The sequence below is a fragment of the Engystomops pustulosus genome, chromosome 2 (genome assembly GCF_040894005.1).
Source record: "Engystomops pustulosus chromosome 2, aEngPut4.maternal, whole genome shotgun sequence".
Lineage (NCBI taxonomy): Eukaryota > Metazoa > Chordata > Amphibia > Anura > Leptodactylidae > Engystomops > Engystomops pustulosus.
Window position 1 is genome coordinate 14653603 of NC_092412.1, and position 15861 is coordinate 14669463.

A 15861-nucleotide genomic window follows, 5' to 3' on the forward strand; every position below is an offset into this window, starting at 1 on the left:
TGCTCCTGACTACTATGTCTCCATATCACCCCCCACTGCTCCTGACTACTATCTCCATATCACCCCCCACTGCTCCTGACTACTATGTCTTCATATCACCCCCACTGCTCCTGACTACTATGTCCATATCACCCCCCACTGCTCCTGACTACTATGTCTCTATATCACCCCCACTGCTCCTGACTACTATGTCTCCATATCACCCCCACTGCTCCTGACTACTATGTCTCCATATCCTCCCCCACTGCTCCTGACTACTATCTCCATATCACCCCCACTGCTCCTGACTACTATCTCCATATCACTCCCCACTGCTCCTGACTACTATCTCCATATCACCCCCACTGCTCCTGACTACTATCTCCATATCACCCCCCCCCACTGCTCCTGACTACTATGTCTCCATATCACCCCCACTGCTCCTGACTACTATCTCCATATCACCCCCCCCCCACTGCTCCTGACTACTATGTCTCTATATCACCCCCCACTGCTCCTGACTACTATGTCCATATCACTCCCCACAATCTCATTCTTCATCCCTGTCCTGTGCAGGGCACTAGATATAATAATTTTGTGCCCCCCCCTTCCTACAGCCGTACAATCACGCAGGATATTATTACAGTATAATATCTGGGGCCGGAGTGGGGGGGGCACGTGCCGCCTGTCACTGAATGGCGTCTCTGTTCTGTATCCACAGCGCTTCATTCTATACTCACTGTCTCGTCTCCAGGGACAACAGCGGGTCAGCAAGAGACTGCACCGGGGGGCGCTATACCCCTAATTCTCACACATCCACTGCTCATAAGTAACAAAAATGGGCAGAAGGCAGATGGGGGGGTTGCAGCTCTGGATGTGACAGGAGTACTAAATATAACATGGCTGATAGCAGCTCTGGATGTGTCTAGGTTATGAGGCTCATTTCTTACAAACGCTCTATTATTGAGGGGTGTGAGCTGCACCCCCCCCCCCCCACTAGCAGCCGACCTCTGACCTATCCCATTATTTTGCCCTTGGAGGTCACAGCATTTTTCTGGTTATCATGGAAACATAAAATTATTATCAGGGGTTGCAGTCGGGTTCAGTAATAGAAGGGATGTGGTTGGGGGGGGGGGGTGATCGGTGTCTGAACCTTAAAGGGATCAGCGCTGCAGTGTAAAGCACTGGTGAGGAGTTACCTTTTTGGCCCATGCATTTAACTCCTTCAGCACCAGCTGAGACAACTCCGAGCGGCAGAAGGGCAGGAAGTAGACAATCTCATTAATCCTTCCCAAAAACTCGTCTCTGCGGAAGTGCGCCTGTGGACGGAGGGAAAAACATCTATAATACCGAGAGATAATAATCTGCTCTAGTCACATCCACAGCTGCAAAGACCTCTTCACTGGTGGCTCATGTCAATCCATTAACCCTGCGCTGACTGACTGGATATCCTGTGGATAGGTGATAAATGGCTGATAACAGAGAGTAATAGATTGTATCCCCCCTGTACAGTCTCCTCTCCCCAGGATGTAATGGCTGATAACAGAGAGTAATAGATTGTACCCCCCCCCTGTACAGTCTCCTCTCCCCAGGATGAAATGGCTGATAACAGAGAATAATAGATTGTATCCCCCCCTGTACAGTCTCCTCTCCCCAGGATGTAATGGCTGATAACAGAGAGTAATAGATTGTGTCCCCCCTGTACAGTCTCCTCTCCCCAGGATGAAATGGCTGATAACAGAGAGTAATAGATTGTATCCCCCTGTACAGTCTCCTCTCCCCGGGGTGTAATGGCTGATAACAGAGAGTAATAGATTGTATCCCCCTGTACAGTCTCCTCTCCCCAGGATGTAATGGCTGATAACAGAGAGTAATAGATTGTATCCCCCCCTGTACAGTCTCCTCTCCCCAGGATGTAATGGCTGATAACAGAGAGTAATAGATTGTACCCCCCCTGTACAGTCTCCTCTCCCCAGGATGAAATGGCTGATAACAGAGAGTAATAGATTGTATCCCCCCCTGTACAGTCTCCTCTCCCCAGGATGAAATGGCTGATAACAGAGAATAATAGATTGTATCCCCCCCTGTACAGTCTCCTCTCCCCAGGATGAAATGGCTGATAACAGAGAGTAATAGATGGTATCCCCCCTGTACAGTCACCTCTCCCCAGGATGTAATGGCTGATAACAGAGAGTAATAGATTGTATCCCCCCTGTACAGTCTCCTCTCCCCAGGATGTAATGGCTGATAACAGAGAGTAATAGATTGTACCCGCCCCCTGTACAGTCTCCTCTCCCCAGAATGAAATGGCTGATAACAGAGAGTAATAGATTGTATCCCCCCTGTACAGTCTCCTCTCCCCGGGGTGTAATGGCTGATAACAGAGAGTAATAGATTGTACCCCCCCCTGTACAGTCTCCTCTCCCCAGGATGAAATGGCTGATAACAGAGAGTAATAGATTGTATCCCCCCTGTACAGTCTCCTCTCCCCAGGATGAAATGGCTGATAACAGAGAGTAATAGATTGTATCCCCCCCTGTACAGTCTCCTCTCCCCAGGATGAAATGGCTGATAACAGAGAGTAATAGATTGTATCCCCTCCTGTACAGTCTCCTCTCCCCAGGATGTAATGGCTGATAACAGAGAGTTATAGATTGTATCCCCCTGTACAGTCTCCTCTCCCCAGGATGTAATGGCTGATAACAGAGAATAATAGATTGTATCCCCCCCTGTACAGTCTCCTCTCCCCAGGATGAAATGGCTGATAACAGAGAGTAATAGATTGTATCCCCCCTGTACAGTCCCCTCTCTCCAGGATGAAATGGCTGATAACAGAGAGTAATAGATTGTATCCCCCCTGTACAGTCCCCTCTCTCCAGGATGAAATGGCTGATAACAGAGAGTAATAGATTGTATCCCCCTGTACAGTCTCCTCTCCCCAGGATGTAATGGCTGATAACAGAGAGTAATAGATTGTATCCCCCCCTGTACAGTTTCCTCTCCCCAGGATGTAATGGCTGATAACAGAGAGTAATAGATTGTATCCCCCCTGTACAGTCTCCTCTCCCCAGGATGAAATGGCTGATAACAGAGAGTAATAGATTGTATCCCCCCTGTACAGTCACCTCTCCCCAGGATGTAATGGCTGATAACAGAGAGTAATAGATTGTATCCCCCCCTGTACAATCTCCTCTCCCCAGGATGAAATGGCTGATAACAGAGAGTAATAGATTGTATCCCCCCTGTACAGTCTCCTCTCCCCAGGATGGAATGGCTGATAACAGAGAGTAATAGATTGTATCCCCCTGTACAGTCTCCTCTCCCTGGGATGTAATGGCTGATAACAGAGAGTAATAGATTGTATCCCCCTGTACAGTCTCCTCTCCCCAGGATGTAATGGCTGATAACAGAGAGTAATAGATTGTATCCCCCTGTACAGTCTCCTCTCCCCAGGATGTAATGGCTGATAACAGAGAGTAATAGATTGTATCCCCCCTGTACAGTCTCCTCTCCCCAGGATGTAATGGCTGATAACAGAGAGTAATAGATTGTATCCCCCTGTACAGTCTCCTCTCCCCAGGATGTAATGGCTGATAACAGAGAGTAATAGATTGTATCCCCCCTGTACAGTCTCCTCTCCCCAGGATGTAATGGCTGATAACAGAGAGTAATAGATTGTATCCCCCTGTACAGTCTCCTCTCCCCAGGATGTAATGGCTGATAACAGAGAGTAATAGATTGTATCCCCCCCTGTACAGTCTCCTCTCCCCAGGATGTAATGGCTGATAACAGAGAGTAATAGATTGTATCCCCCTGTACAGTCTCCTCTCCCCAGGATGTAATGGCTGATAACAGAGAGTAATAGATTGTACCCCCCTGTACAGTCTCCTCTCCCCAGGATGAAATGGCTGATAACAGAGAGTAATAGATTGTATCCCCCCCTGTACAGTCTCCTCTCCCCAGGATGAAATGGCTGATAACAGAGAATAATAGATTGTATCCCCCCCTGTACAGTCTCCTCTCCCCAGGATGAAATGGCTGATAACAGAGAGTAATAGATTGTATCCCCCCTGTACAGTCACCTCTCCCCAGGATGTAATGGCTGATAACAGAGAGTAATAGATTGTACCCGCCCCCTGTACAGTCTCCTCTCCCCAGGATGAAATGGCTGATAACAGAGAGTAATAGATTGTATCCCCCCTGTACAGTCTCCTCTCCCCGGGGTGTAATGGCTGATAACAGAGAGTAATAGATTGTATCTCCCTGTACAGTCACCTCTCCCCAGGATGAAATGGCTGATAACAGAGAGTAATAGATTGTACCCCCCCCCTGTACAGTCTCCTCTCCCCAGGATGAAATGGCTGATAACAGAGAGTAATAGATTGTATCCCCCCCTGTACAGTCTCCTCTCCCCAGGATGAAATGGCTGATAACAGAGAGTAATAGATTGTATCCCCTCCTGTACAGTCTCCTCTCCCCAGGATGTAATGGCTGATAACAGAGAGTAATAGATTGTATCCCCCTGTACAGTCTCCTCTCCCCAGGATGAAATGGCTGATAACAGAGAGTAATAGATTGTATCCCCCTGTACAGTCTCCTCTCCCCAGGATGTAATGGCTGATAACAGAGAATAATAGATTGTATCCCCCCCTGTACAGTCTCCTCTCCCCAGGATGAAATGGCTGATAACAGAGAGTAATAGATTGTATCCCCCCTGTACAGTCCCCTCTCTCCAGGATGAAATGGCTGATAACAGAGAGTAATAGATTGTATCCCCCCTGTACAGTCCCCTCTCTCCAGGATGAAATGGCTGATAACAGAGAGTAATAGATTGTATCCCCCTGTACAGTCTCCTCTCCCCAGGATGTAATGGCTGATAACAGAGAGTAATAGATTGTATCCCCCCCTGTACAGTTTCCTCTCCCCAGGATGTAATGGCTGATAACAGAGAGTAATAGATTGTATCCCCCCTGTACAGTCTCCTCTCCCCAGGATGAAATGGCTGATAACAGAGAGTAATAGATTGTATCCCCCTGTACAGTCACCTCTCCCCAGGATGTAATGGCTGATAACAGAGAGTAATAGATTGTATCCCCCCCTGTACAATCTCCTCTCCCCAGGATGAAATGGCTGATAACAGAGAGTAATAGATTGTATCCCCCCTGTACAGTCTCCTCTCCCCAGGATGGAATGGCTGATAACAGAGAGTAATAGATTGTATCCCCCTGTACAGTCTCCTCTCCCCAGGATGTAATGGCTGATAACAGAGAGTAATAGATTGTATCCCCCTGTACAGTCTCCTCTCCCCAGGATGTAATGGCTGATAACAGAGAGTAATAGATTGTATCCCCCCTGTACAGTCTCCTCTCCCCAGGATGTAATGGCTGATAACAGAGAGTAATAGATTGTATCCCCCTGTACAGTCTCCTCTCCCCAGGATGTAATGGCTGATAACAGAGAGTAATAGATTGTATCCCCCCTGTACAGTCTCCTCTCCCCAGGATGTAATGGCTGATAACAGAGAGTAATAGATTGTATCCCCCTGTACAGTCTCCTCTCCCCAGGATGTAATGGCTGATAACAGAGAGTAATAGATTGTACCCCCCCCTGTATAGTCTCCTCTCCCCAGGATGAAATGGCTGATAACAGAGAGTAATAGATTGTGTCCCCCCTGTACAGTCTCCTCTCCCCAGGATGAAATGGCTGATAACAGAGAGTAATAGATTGTATCCCCCTGTACAGTCTCCTCTCCCCAGGGTGAAATGGCTGATAACAGAGAGTAATAGATTGTATCCCCCTGTACAGTCTCCTCTCCCCAGGATGTAATGGCTGATAACAGAGAGTAATAGATTGTATCCCCCTGTACAGTCTCCTCTCCCCAGGATGTAATGGCTGATAACAGAGAGTAATAGATTGTATCCCCCTGTACAGTCTCCTCTCCCCAGGATGTAATGACTGATAACAGAGAGTAATAGATTGTATCCCCCTGTACAGTCTCCTCTCCCTAGGATGTAATGGCTGATAACAGAGAGTAATAGATTGTATCCCCCTGTACAGTATCCTCTCCCCAGGATGTAATGGCTGATAACAGAGAGTAATAGATTGTATCTCCCTGTACAGTCTCCTCTCCCCAGGATGTAATGGCTGATAACAGAGAGTAATAGATTGTATCCCCCTGTACAGTCTCCTCTCCCCAGGATGTAATGGCTGATAACAGAGAGTAATAGATTGTATCCCCCCTGTACAGTCTCCTCTCCCCAGGATGTAATGGCTGATAACAGAGAGTAATAGATTGTATCCCCCCTGTACAGTCTCCTCTCCCCAGGATGAAGTGGCTGATAACAGAGAGTAATAGATTGTATCCCCCCCCTGTACAGTCCCCTCTCCCCAGGATGAAATGGCTGATAACAGAGAGTAATAGATTGTATCCCCCCCCCTGTACAGTCTCCTCTCCCCAGGATGTAATGGCTGATAACAGAGGGTAATAGATTGTATCCCCCTGTACAGTCTCCTCTCCCCAGGATGTAATGGCTGATAACAGAGAGTAATAGATTGTATCCCCCTGTACAGTCTCCTCTCCCCAGGATGTAATGGCTGATAACAGAGAGTAATAGATTGTATCCCCCTGTACAGTCTCCTCTCCCCAGGATGTAATGGCTGATAACAGAGAGTAATATATTGTATCCCCTGTACAGTCTCCTCTCCCCAGGATGAAATGGCTGATAACAGAGAGTAATAGATTGTATCCCCCCTGTACAGTCTCCTCTCCCCAGGATGTAATGGCTGATAACAGAGAGTAATAGATTGTATCCCCCCCTGTACAGTCTCCTCTCCCCAGTATGAAATGGCTGATAACAGAGAGTAATAGATTGTGTCCCCCCTGTACAGTCTCCTCTCCCCAGGATGAAATGGCTGATAACAGAGAGTAATAGATTGTATCCCCCCTGTACAGTCTCCTCTCCCCAGGATGAAATGGCTGATAACAGAGAGTAATAGATTGTATCCCCCTGTACAGTCTCCTCTCCCCAGGGTGAAATGGCTGATAACAGAGAGTAATAGATTGTATCCCCCTGTACAGTCTCCTCTCCCCAGGATGTAATGGCTGATAACAGAGAGTAATAGATTGTATCCCCCTGTACAGTCTCCTCTCCCCAGGATGTAATGGCTGATAACAGAGAGTAATAGATTGTATCCCCCTGTACAGTCTCCTCTCCCCAGGATGTAATGACTGATAACAGAGAGTAATAGATTGTATCCCCCTGTACAGTCTCCTCTCCCCAGGATGTAATGGCTGATAACAGAGAGTAATAGATTGTATCCCCCTGTACAGTCTCCTCTCCCCAGGATGAAGTGGCTGATAACAGAGAGTAATAGATTGTATCCCCCCCCTGTACAGTCCCCTCTCCCCAGGATGAAATGGCTGATAACAGAGAGTAATAGATTGTATCTCCCTGTACAGTCTCCTCTCCCCAGGATGTAATGGCTGATAACAGAGAGTAATAGATTGTATCCCCCCTGTACAGTCTCCTCTCCCCAGGATGTAATGGCTGATAACAGAGAGTAATAGATTGTATCCCCCCTGTACAGTCTCCTCTCCCCAGGATGAAGTGGCTGATAACAGAGAGTAATAGATTGTATCCCCCCCCTGTACAGTCCCCTCTCCCCAGGATGAAATGGCTGATAACAGAGAGTAATAGATTGTATCCCCCCCCCTGTACAGTCTCCTCTCCCCAGGATGTAATGGCTGATAACAGAGGGTAATAGATTGTATCCCCCTGTACAGTCTCCTCTCCCCAGTATGAAATGGCTGATAACAGAGAGTAATAGATTGTATCCCCCTGTACAGTCTCCTCTCCCCAGGATGGAATGGCTGATAACAGAGAGTAATAGATTGTATCCCCCCTGTACAGTCTCCTCTCCCCAGGATGGAATGGCTGATAACAGAGAGTAATAGATTGTATCCCCCCTGTACAGTCTCCTCTCCCCAGGATGTAATGGCTGATAACAGAGAGTAATAGATTGTATCCCCCGGTACAGTCTCCTCTCCCCAGGATGAAATGGCTGATAACAGAGAGTAATAGATTGTATCCCCTCCTGTACAGTCTCCTCTCCCCAGGATGTAATGGCTGATAACAGAGAGTAATAGATTGTATCCCCCCCTGTACAGTCTCCTCTCCCCCTGATGTAATGGCTGATAACAGAGAGTAATAGATTGTATCCCCCTGTACAGTCACCTCTCCCCGGGATGTAATGGCTGATAACAGAGAGTAATAGATTGTATCCCCCCTGTACAGTCTCCTCTCCCCAGGATGTAATGGCTGATAACAGAGAGTAATAGACTGTATCCCCCTGTACAGTCTCCTCTCCCCAGGATGTAATGGCTGATAACAGAGAGTAATAGATTGTATCCCCCTGTACAGTCTCCTCTCCCCAGGATGTAATGGCTGATAACAGAGGGTAATAGATTGTATCCCCTGTACAGTCTCCTCTCCCCGGGATGTAATGGCTGATAACAGAGAGTAATAGATTGTATCCCCCCCTGTACAGTCTCCTCTCCCCAGGATGTAATGGCTGATAACAGAGAGTAATAGATTGTATCCCCCTGTACAGTCTCCTCTCCCCAGGATGTAATGGCTGATAACAGAGAGTAATAGATTGTATCCCCCTGTACAGTCTCCTCTCCCCAGGATGAAATGGCTGATAACAGAGAGTAATAGATTGTATCCCCCCTGTACAGTCTCCTCTCCCCAGGATGAAATGGCTGATAACAGAGAGTAATAGATTGTATCCTCCTGTACAGTCTCCTCTCCCCAGGATGTAATGGCTGATAACAGAGAGTAATAGATTGTATCCCCCCTGTACAGTCTCCTCTCCCCAGGATGAAATGGCTGATAACAGAGAGTAATAGATTGTATCCCCCTGTACAGTCTCCTCTCCCCAGGGTGAAATGGCTGATAACAGAGAGCAGTAGCTGCAGTAGACATGTATAGCTGTGCTGTGTCTTCTTCATCATCCTGTAATCTCATCATCCTGTGCCCCCAGGAGAGCAGCGCCCCCCGCCCCCACTCCGGGTAATGACATCATCATCAGCAGATACATGGAAACTGAATTATCCTGCAGCTCTGGATATCGTCACAGAGCACGGCGGCGTCACACGGGGGTGCGGGGAGGGTAATGATACCCTGGAGATTATAGGGTTAACGAGGAGCAGCAATTCAGTCATATTAAATGAGACAGCAGCACAGAGTATTTCAGGAGCGGTGAGGTATATAGTGGAGGGAGCACGGTCCCAGCAGAGCAGAGTATTACAGGAACCAAAAGCCTAATCCCTGACCCCCTCCGCTCCTGCACTAGGCTTTACCCACAGGACAGCACAGGGTTAATGTCCTGGCACTGGGACCAGAACAATCTCTAACCAAAGTTCTGAGCAACAGAGCTGCACTCACTATTCTGCTGCTGCTGCTGTCACTGTGTACATACATGACATTACTTATCCTGTACTGATCCTGAGTTACATCCTGTATTATACCCCAGAGCTGCACTCACTATTCTGCTGCTGGTGCAGTCACTGTGTACATACATGACATTACTTATCCTGTACTGATCCTGAGTTACATCCTGTATTATACTCCAGAGCTGCACTCACTATTCTGCTGCTGGTGCAGTCACTGTGTACATACATGACATTACTTATCCTGTACTGATCCTGAGTTACATCCTGTAAATCTTTTATTTTATATATAAAAATGAAAAACATTACAACAATAAACATAAATCAAGCCATAACTTCTGGCAAAACAAAACAATAATAATAATAACAAAACAATAATACAAACTAAAAGAGTCTTACGAAAATCTCCTGGCCCAGCCACACACACACCACACAATCAGCATTATAAAACAAAACCTTCACCCAATCCCACCACCTAATATTTTTTTTTTTTTTTTTTTTTTTTATATAAATTTTTATAATATTTTTTTTTTTTTTTTTTTTTCCATAAATAACTAAAGAATACACAGCAAAAAAAAGACAAACAGGAAATAAAACATTAAATATTAAATATAACTAACTAAATCCCACGCCCATCACCCTCCCACCCAGACACTGGTCTAACGTCCAAAGTTCGCGCTATATAGTCCAGACCAGTGCCCAGGATCATAAAGTCCAAGTCCCGTCCACCCCCCTCCCAACCTAACACCCTAACACCAACACCCCAAAACCAACCAAGCTATATACACATCAACTATAACTACATAAATACACACTGTACACAAAATACAAACACATTAAACATATCAACATATAACAAACCAACCACATAAAGCCCAGGTTCGGCGCCTGCAAGCCCTACATCTCTATAACCTCAGAACACAAAACAAAAATCTACAGTGTCAGCTTCAGCCCAACACCAGGAGCGGAGATGACAGACTAAGGGACACTAAAGGAGAACCCCCTCCAAAGGAGAGAGGCCCTCCCCGTGCCCAGCCTCTCATACTCCAGAGAGCGCACCTTCACCAGGTCACCCAGAATGTTCCTAACCACCTCAACCACCGGGAGGATTTTACGCTGCGTCGATACTAAACACCGTGCGTTCCACGTGTGGTACCTGACCACTAGACTGACTAAGAATAAAGTGCAGCGGTCCCGGCCACCCAGGCCTCTGAATGCTCCATAGGCCCACTCCGCATAGGAGAGACCGGCCAACCCGGGCCAATGGATGGAAGCGCCCACCCGGTTGTACACCTCTGTGTTAAAGGGGCACTGAAGCAGGAAGTGGTCCATGCTCTCCAGCAGACCACCGCACTCCTCCCGGGGACAACCCCTTTCCTCAGAGCTCCTACACTTCAGATTGTCCCTCACACACAGCTTTCCATGGAAGCAGCGCCAAGTCAAGTCCCAAAACTTCAAGGGGATCCTGATGGAATTCAAAAGACCTAAACCCACCCCCAGATCCCGACTTGGGCAATCCCTGAGGGCCAGAGGCTTCTGGAAATGGGTCAACAGAACCCTTTTGTCAAGGAGTTTCCTCGACATGGTCCTGATCTCCCACATTCCCAGACCCCACCGGCGAATCACCTTCAGAACCGGGGTAGCGTAAGCCGGAAGATGCCCATGCGGTGTACGAAGATCCTTCACTTGTCCTCCTGTCTCCCATTCCTGGAAGAAAGGCCGAAACCATCCCCTGCAGGAGTATACCCACGGAGGAGCCCTCTCTTTCCAGAGGTTTGTTACATTGATCTTAAGAAAGGTATTCACTAGGAACACCACAGGGTTGACCATACACAACCCTCCTTGTCTCCTCGTGCGGTAAGTAACCTCCCTCTTGATTAGGTTCAGCCTATTCCCCCATAACAGCTGGAAGAACAGACTGTACACCCGAGTCCAGAGGGGTTCTGGCAACATGCACACACTGCCCAGATATATCAGCAATGGGAGCAGGTAAGTTTTAATCAAGTTCACCCTTTCCCTGAGGGTCAAAGACCAACCCTTCCACTGGTCCACCCTCTGAGCGGCGATCTTAAGCCTGCCGTCCCAGTTTTGCATGGGGTAATCCCCCTGGCCAAATTCGATGCCGAGAACTTTGGCAGAGTCTTGGGGCCCTGGAAGAGTGTCCGGGAGATCAAAGCCTGGATCCCCCTCTCCCAGCCAGAGACTCTCACACTTATCCCGGTTGATCTTGGACCCAGAAGCCTCTGAGTAGCGGTCAACCTCTGACATCACCCATTGCGCCTCCCCTCTCGAGGACACAAAAACGGTGACATCATCGGCATAAGCTACCACCCTTAGAGTGGCTTCCGGTGCCGCCTGGTCCATCCCGACTCCCACCAACGGCCCACGATCAACCCTCCTAAGGAATGGGTCAATCGCGAACACGTATAAAAGTGGGCTCAGAGGACAACCCTGGCGAACACCAGACCCGACCTCAAAAGAGCGGCCAATCCAACCATTCACAAGCGGGAAACTCTCTGCCCCTGCATACAAAACCTTTAGCCAATTGACAAACTCCCCCGGCAGGCCATACCTCAGAAGGACAGACCAGAGGTACTCGTGGTCAACCTGATCAAACGCTTTTGCCTGATCCAAGGACAGCAAGTACCCCTTCCAGTTACCAGCCCTGCCCTGCTCCACTGCCTCCCGAACACAAAGCACAGCACTAAATGTACTGCGGCCTGGAACAGAGCAGTGCTGGGTCCCCGAAAGGAGCCGGGGTGCAAACTGCACCAGCCGATTAAACAGCACCTTTGCCAAAACCTTTCTGTCCGTATTGAGAAGTGCTATGGGACGCCAGTTCTCAATACTAGATCGGTCCTTACCCTTTGACAGGATGATCAGGGCTGACCTCCTCATTGACTTCGGCAGAGCGCCCGAGGAAAGACACTCATTGAATACCTCAGTCAAGAGGGGAACCAAGGCGTCCTTAAAGGTCTTATAGAACTCAGATGTTAAGCCATCCGGACCTGGCGATTTCTTGAGGGCGAGCCCTTCAATCGCCCGGCTGACTTCCTCTTCCCTGATCATCTCTGTCAAAACATCAAGAGAGGGGTCTACTCCTGGCTCAGGGACAGTTTCAGCCAGGAAAGCCGACATCACATCCCGATCTAGATCCTTCCTGCCCAAGAGGTGTGAGTAGAAGGATCTGACGACCTCCAGGATCCCTGATCTGGACCTTTTCAGGGATCCCGTACTGTCAACCAGTCCTGTGACAACTTTACTACTCACTGACATCTTGCAGTTCCTGTAAGGGTCGGGCGAGCGGTACTTCCCGTAATCCCTCTCAAAAACCAAAGATGCGTGTCTATCGTACTGACACCTCTTCAGCAAGGATTTCACTCTGGAGATGTCCTCACGACTACCTCCAGTCGAGACGAGATGCTCGAGTTTCCTCCTCAGGCCCTGATACAGGCGGTACCTGTCCAGGCTCCTGAGGCTCGAGAGCTGGCGGAAGAATCTCGCCACCCTTTTCTTGAGCATCTCCCACCACTCTGACTTACTGCTACTAAGGCCCAGCAATGGTACCTGGCTCTGAAGAAAGTCCTCAAAGGATTGTCTTATCTCTGCTTCTTCCAGGAGAGACGAATTGAGCTTCCAGTAGCCTCTTCCCATCCGGGGGGTCTCTGTAACATTCAGAGAAAACAAAATTAAACAGTGGTCGGAGAACTCCACCTCAACAACAGACACTGCTGAAGAAATGGCTTCCTCCTTTAAATAAAACCTGTCTATTCTAGACCTGCAGCTACCCCTATAATAGGTGAACCCCGCGTGGCCTGGGGTGTGCCGGATGTGGACATCCACCAGGCGAGCCTCACTAGCTATGCTATTAAGAGCGACGCTATCATAAGTCAGCTTGTCTCTGGAACCTCCCCTATCCTGGGACCTCGTGACAGCATTGAAGTCCCCTCCAAAGACCACCTGCCGACTTGTAAAAAGGTAGGGCTTGATCCTCATAAAGAGACACTTCCTGTCCCACTTGGACTGGGGACCATAGATGTTAATTAGGCGCAGTTCTTGTCCCTTCATGAGGACATCCAGGATCAGGCACCTCCCCATTTCTAACTCAATAACTCGTCGGCATTCTACCGGCGCGGTAAAAAGGACCGCCACCCCGCTATACGGCTCGGCCGCAAGAGACCAATAGGAAGGCCCGTGTCTCCATTCCCTCTTAGCTTTAAACACGGCCGCCAAATCTGGCAGCCTGGTCTCCTGCAAAAATAAAATGTCGGCTTCAACACGGCCGAGAAAATCAAAGGCCGCAAATCTAGCCGCATCAGACTTAATGCTGGCGACATTAATGGACGCCAGCGTCAACGGAGTGGGTGCCGCCATCATGAGTGATTGAGTTAGACGGCTTTTTTCTTACTATTTCCCTTCCCCCTACTGTCCTCTGAAGATGATGCCTTTTCCCTTTTCCCTTCAGAATTGGGGCAACTTCTCTTTAATGAAATCGAGATGTCCATGTTATTACTGGCCCCCAAGGACCCACCCGGACCACCCTCTCCTTCGTCCTTGTCTCCTGACTCTGAGTCAGTCTCCCACTCTGAGGACCCAGCATCCCCAGAGGATAGAGACTCGGCGCCCCCTGCAGGCTGCTCCGCCGCCACCTCCAGAACCCCACCCTCAGCCTCTCCTTCCGAGGAGGCGATCTTATCGAGGGTGAGGAACCGGTTGGAAAGCTCAACCAGAGGGGAGGAAGTTTTCCCTTCCTTAGGTACCTTAGATCGGCCGCGTTTTTTCTTTTTCTGCTTGCGCTTATTTTCTAGCCAAATCCTGTTATCCTCATCCATACTCTCATAATGGGAGGACGTGGAGGACATGGCACCTTTCTCGCGCTCCATCCTCCTGACCTCCTCATCCAACTCATCATCCCTCAGGGCCTCAGTAGCAAGACCAGCCTCTGAGGAAGGACCAAGGGTCACCCCAGCAACCTGAGGCTTCCCCAGTTCTCTCCCTTTTTGTCTGGCTTCAAGCCGCCTCAACTGAGAAGGTGACTTATTCTTGCTTTTCTTCACAGGCCCCTCAGCTCCTCCACCTCTGCTGGTACCTTCCCCAGCAGAAGCAACCTCATGGCTCTCCTCCACTGGGGTCACAACCGCATTGGCAAAGGAGCGAGGACAACGGCTGAAAGGGTGACCGAGCTCACCACACAGGTTACACCTAATGTCCTTACAGGATGCAGCGAGATGACCTAGCCCACCACACAAAGCGCACTTCTGCACTTGGCAGCTGGCGCTAAAGTGTGTGGGGTCACCGCACCTGTGACAGACCTTCGGCTGCCCCTGGTAGAAAATCAGGATTCTGTCTCGCCCAAGAAAGGCTGAAGAAGGAATGTGGCCGACTGTGCCGCCTGAACACTTCAACTTCATCATGAAGGTCCAGGCTCCAGACCAAATGCCAAATTCATCGCGGTTTTTCTGCGGTACCTGTACAACCTCACCATAACGACTTAGCCAAGTCATGATGTCCATGCAAGAAAGTGACTCGTTACGGGTCAAAACGGTCACCTTCTTGACTGCGTTTTGGCGAGACACTGCTTGCACAGCAAAGTCTCGCCATGCGGGCTCGTTCTTTGCCAGCTCATAATTCGACCAGAAGAGCTCTAAGCCCTCCGGCCGAACAAAGCTGACATCGAACTCCAGAGTACCATAAGGATGTATCAGGGCAAAGATGTCACTAGCCCTGAAGTTCATCTTCAGGAGGAGCTCCACCACCCTTGACCTGGGTGGGCATGCGTCACTGCCCCTCCAGCGAAGACGAACCACATTCCTACGGGCAGCTCCGGGCCCGGTTGTGGGTAAAGACCATACAGTCTCTCCCCCCCTTTTCTCTTGGAAGGCTGCCAGGCCATGCCTGTCTGTCCAGAAGGACAGATCAATATCTCTCCCCTCTACATTGATTGACTTTTCCCCTCTCCTGAGAGCCTCCAGAAGACGCCTTTGCAAAACGCTATTCCCAGAGTCAGGAGACAAGGAGTTAACCCCACTTGCCCCAGCGGTGACACTCGCATAGCTCCTTATGGGAGCGGCCACCACTGGGGGTGCAGAAGGTCCAGCACTCACACCAGGATCCCCCTCAGCACCATTCACCACCCCCACATTCACCACACTATGTGCATTACTGCCTCGCTTCCCTGCATCACTCACACCAGCTGGGCCAGGAGGACCTGGGGTTGCCTCGGCGTCACTGGACACTGGGGGTAGAGCCACCTCCATAGCTGATACAGCCTGAGAAGAGGCAGCTCCAACCCCGATCTTAAAGGTGCCCTCTGCCTCATTGGCATTAACCCCTTGTTGACCAGCTATTTTAATGTTTGTGCACCGCTGCTCACTAGATGCATGAGGTCTCTTATCTTTATGAAGTCCGGAAAGTCTCTTGTTACCATCTCC

At 49.2% G+C, this 15861-nt stretch overlaps 1 protein-coding gene across 4 annotated transcripts in view; it reads right to left on the bottom strand.

The window, feature by feature from the left end:
- Window positions 1-15861, bottom strand: part of CLPB (ClpB family mitochondrial disaggregase) — a 77081-nt gene that overhangs the window by 5512 nt on the left and 55708 nt on the right. For 3 of the 4 annotated variants that reach the window (XM_072133776.1, XM_072133778.1, XM_072133779.1), the window contains exon 14: window positions 1179-1298. The exons of the other annotated variant lie outside the window; for it this stretch is intronic. In XM_072133776.1, coding sequence (XP_071989877.1) covers window positions 1179-1298 — 120 coding nt within the window. The remainder of the gene's footprint in view (window positions 1-1178; window positions 1299-15861) is intronic. 4 annotated transcript variants of the gene reach the window in all.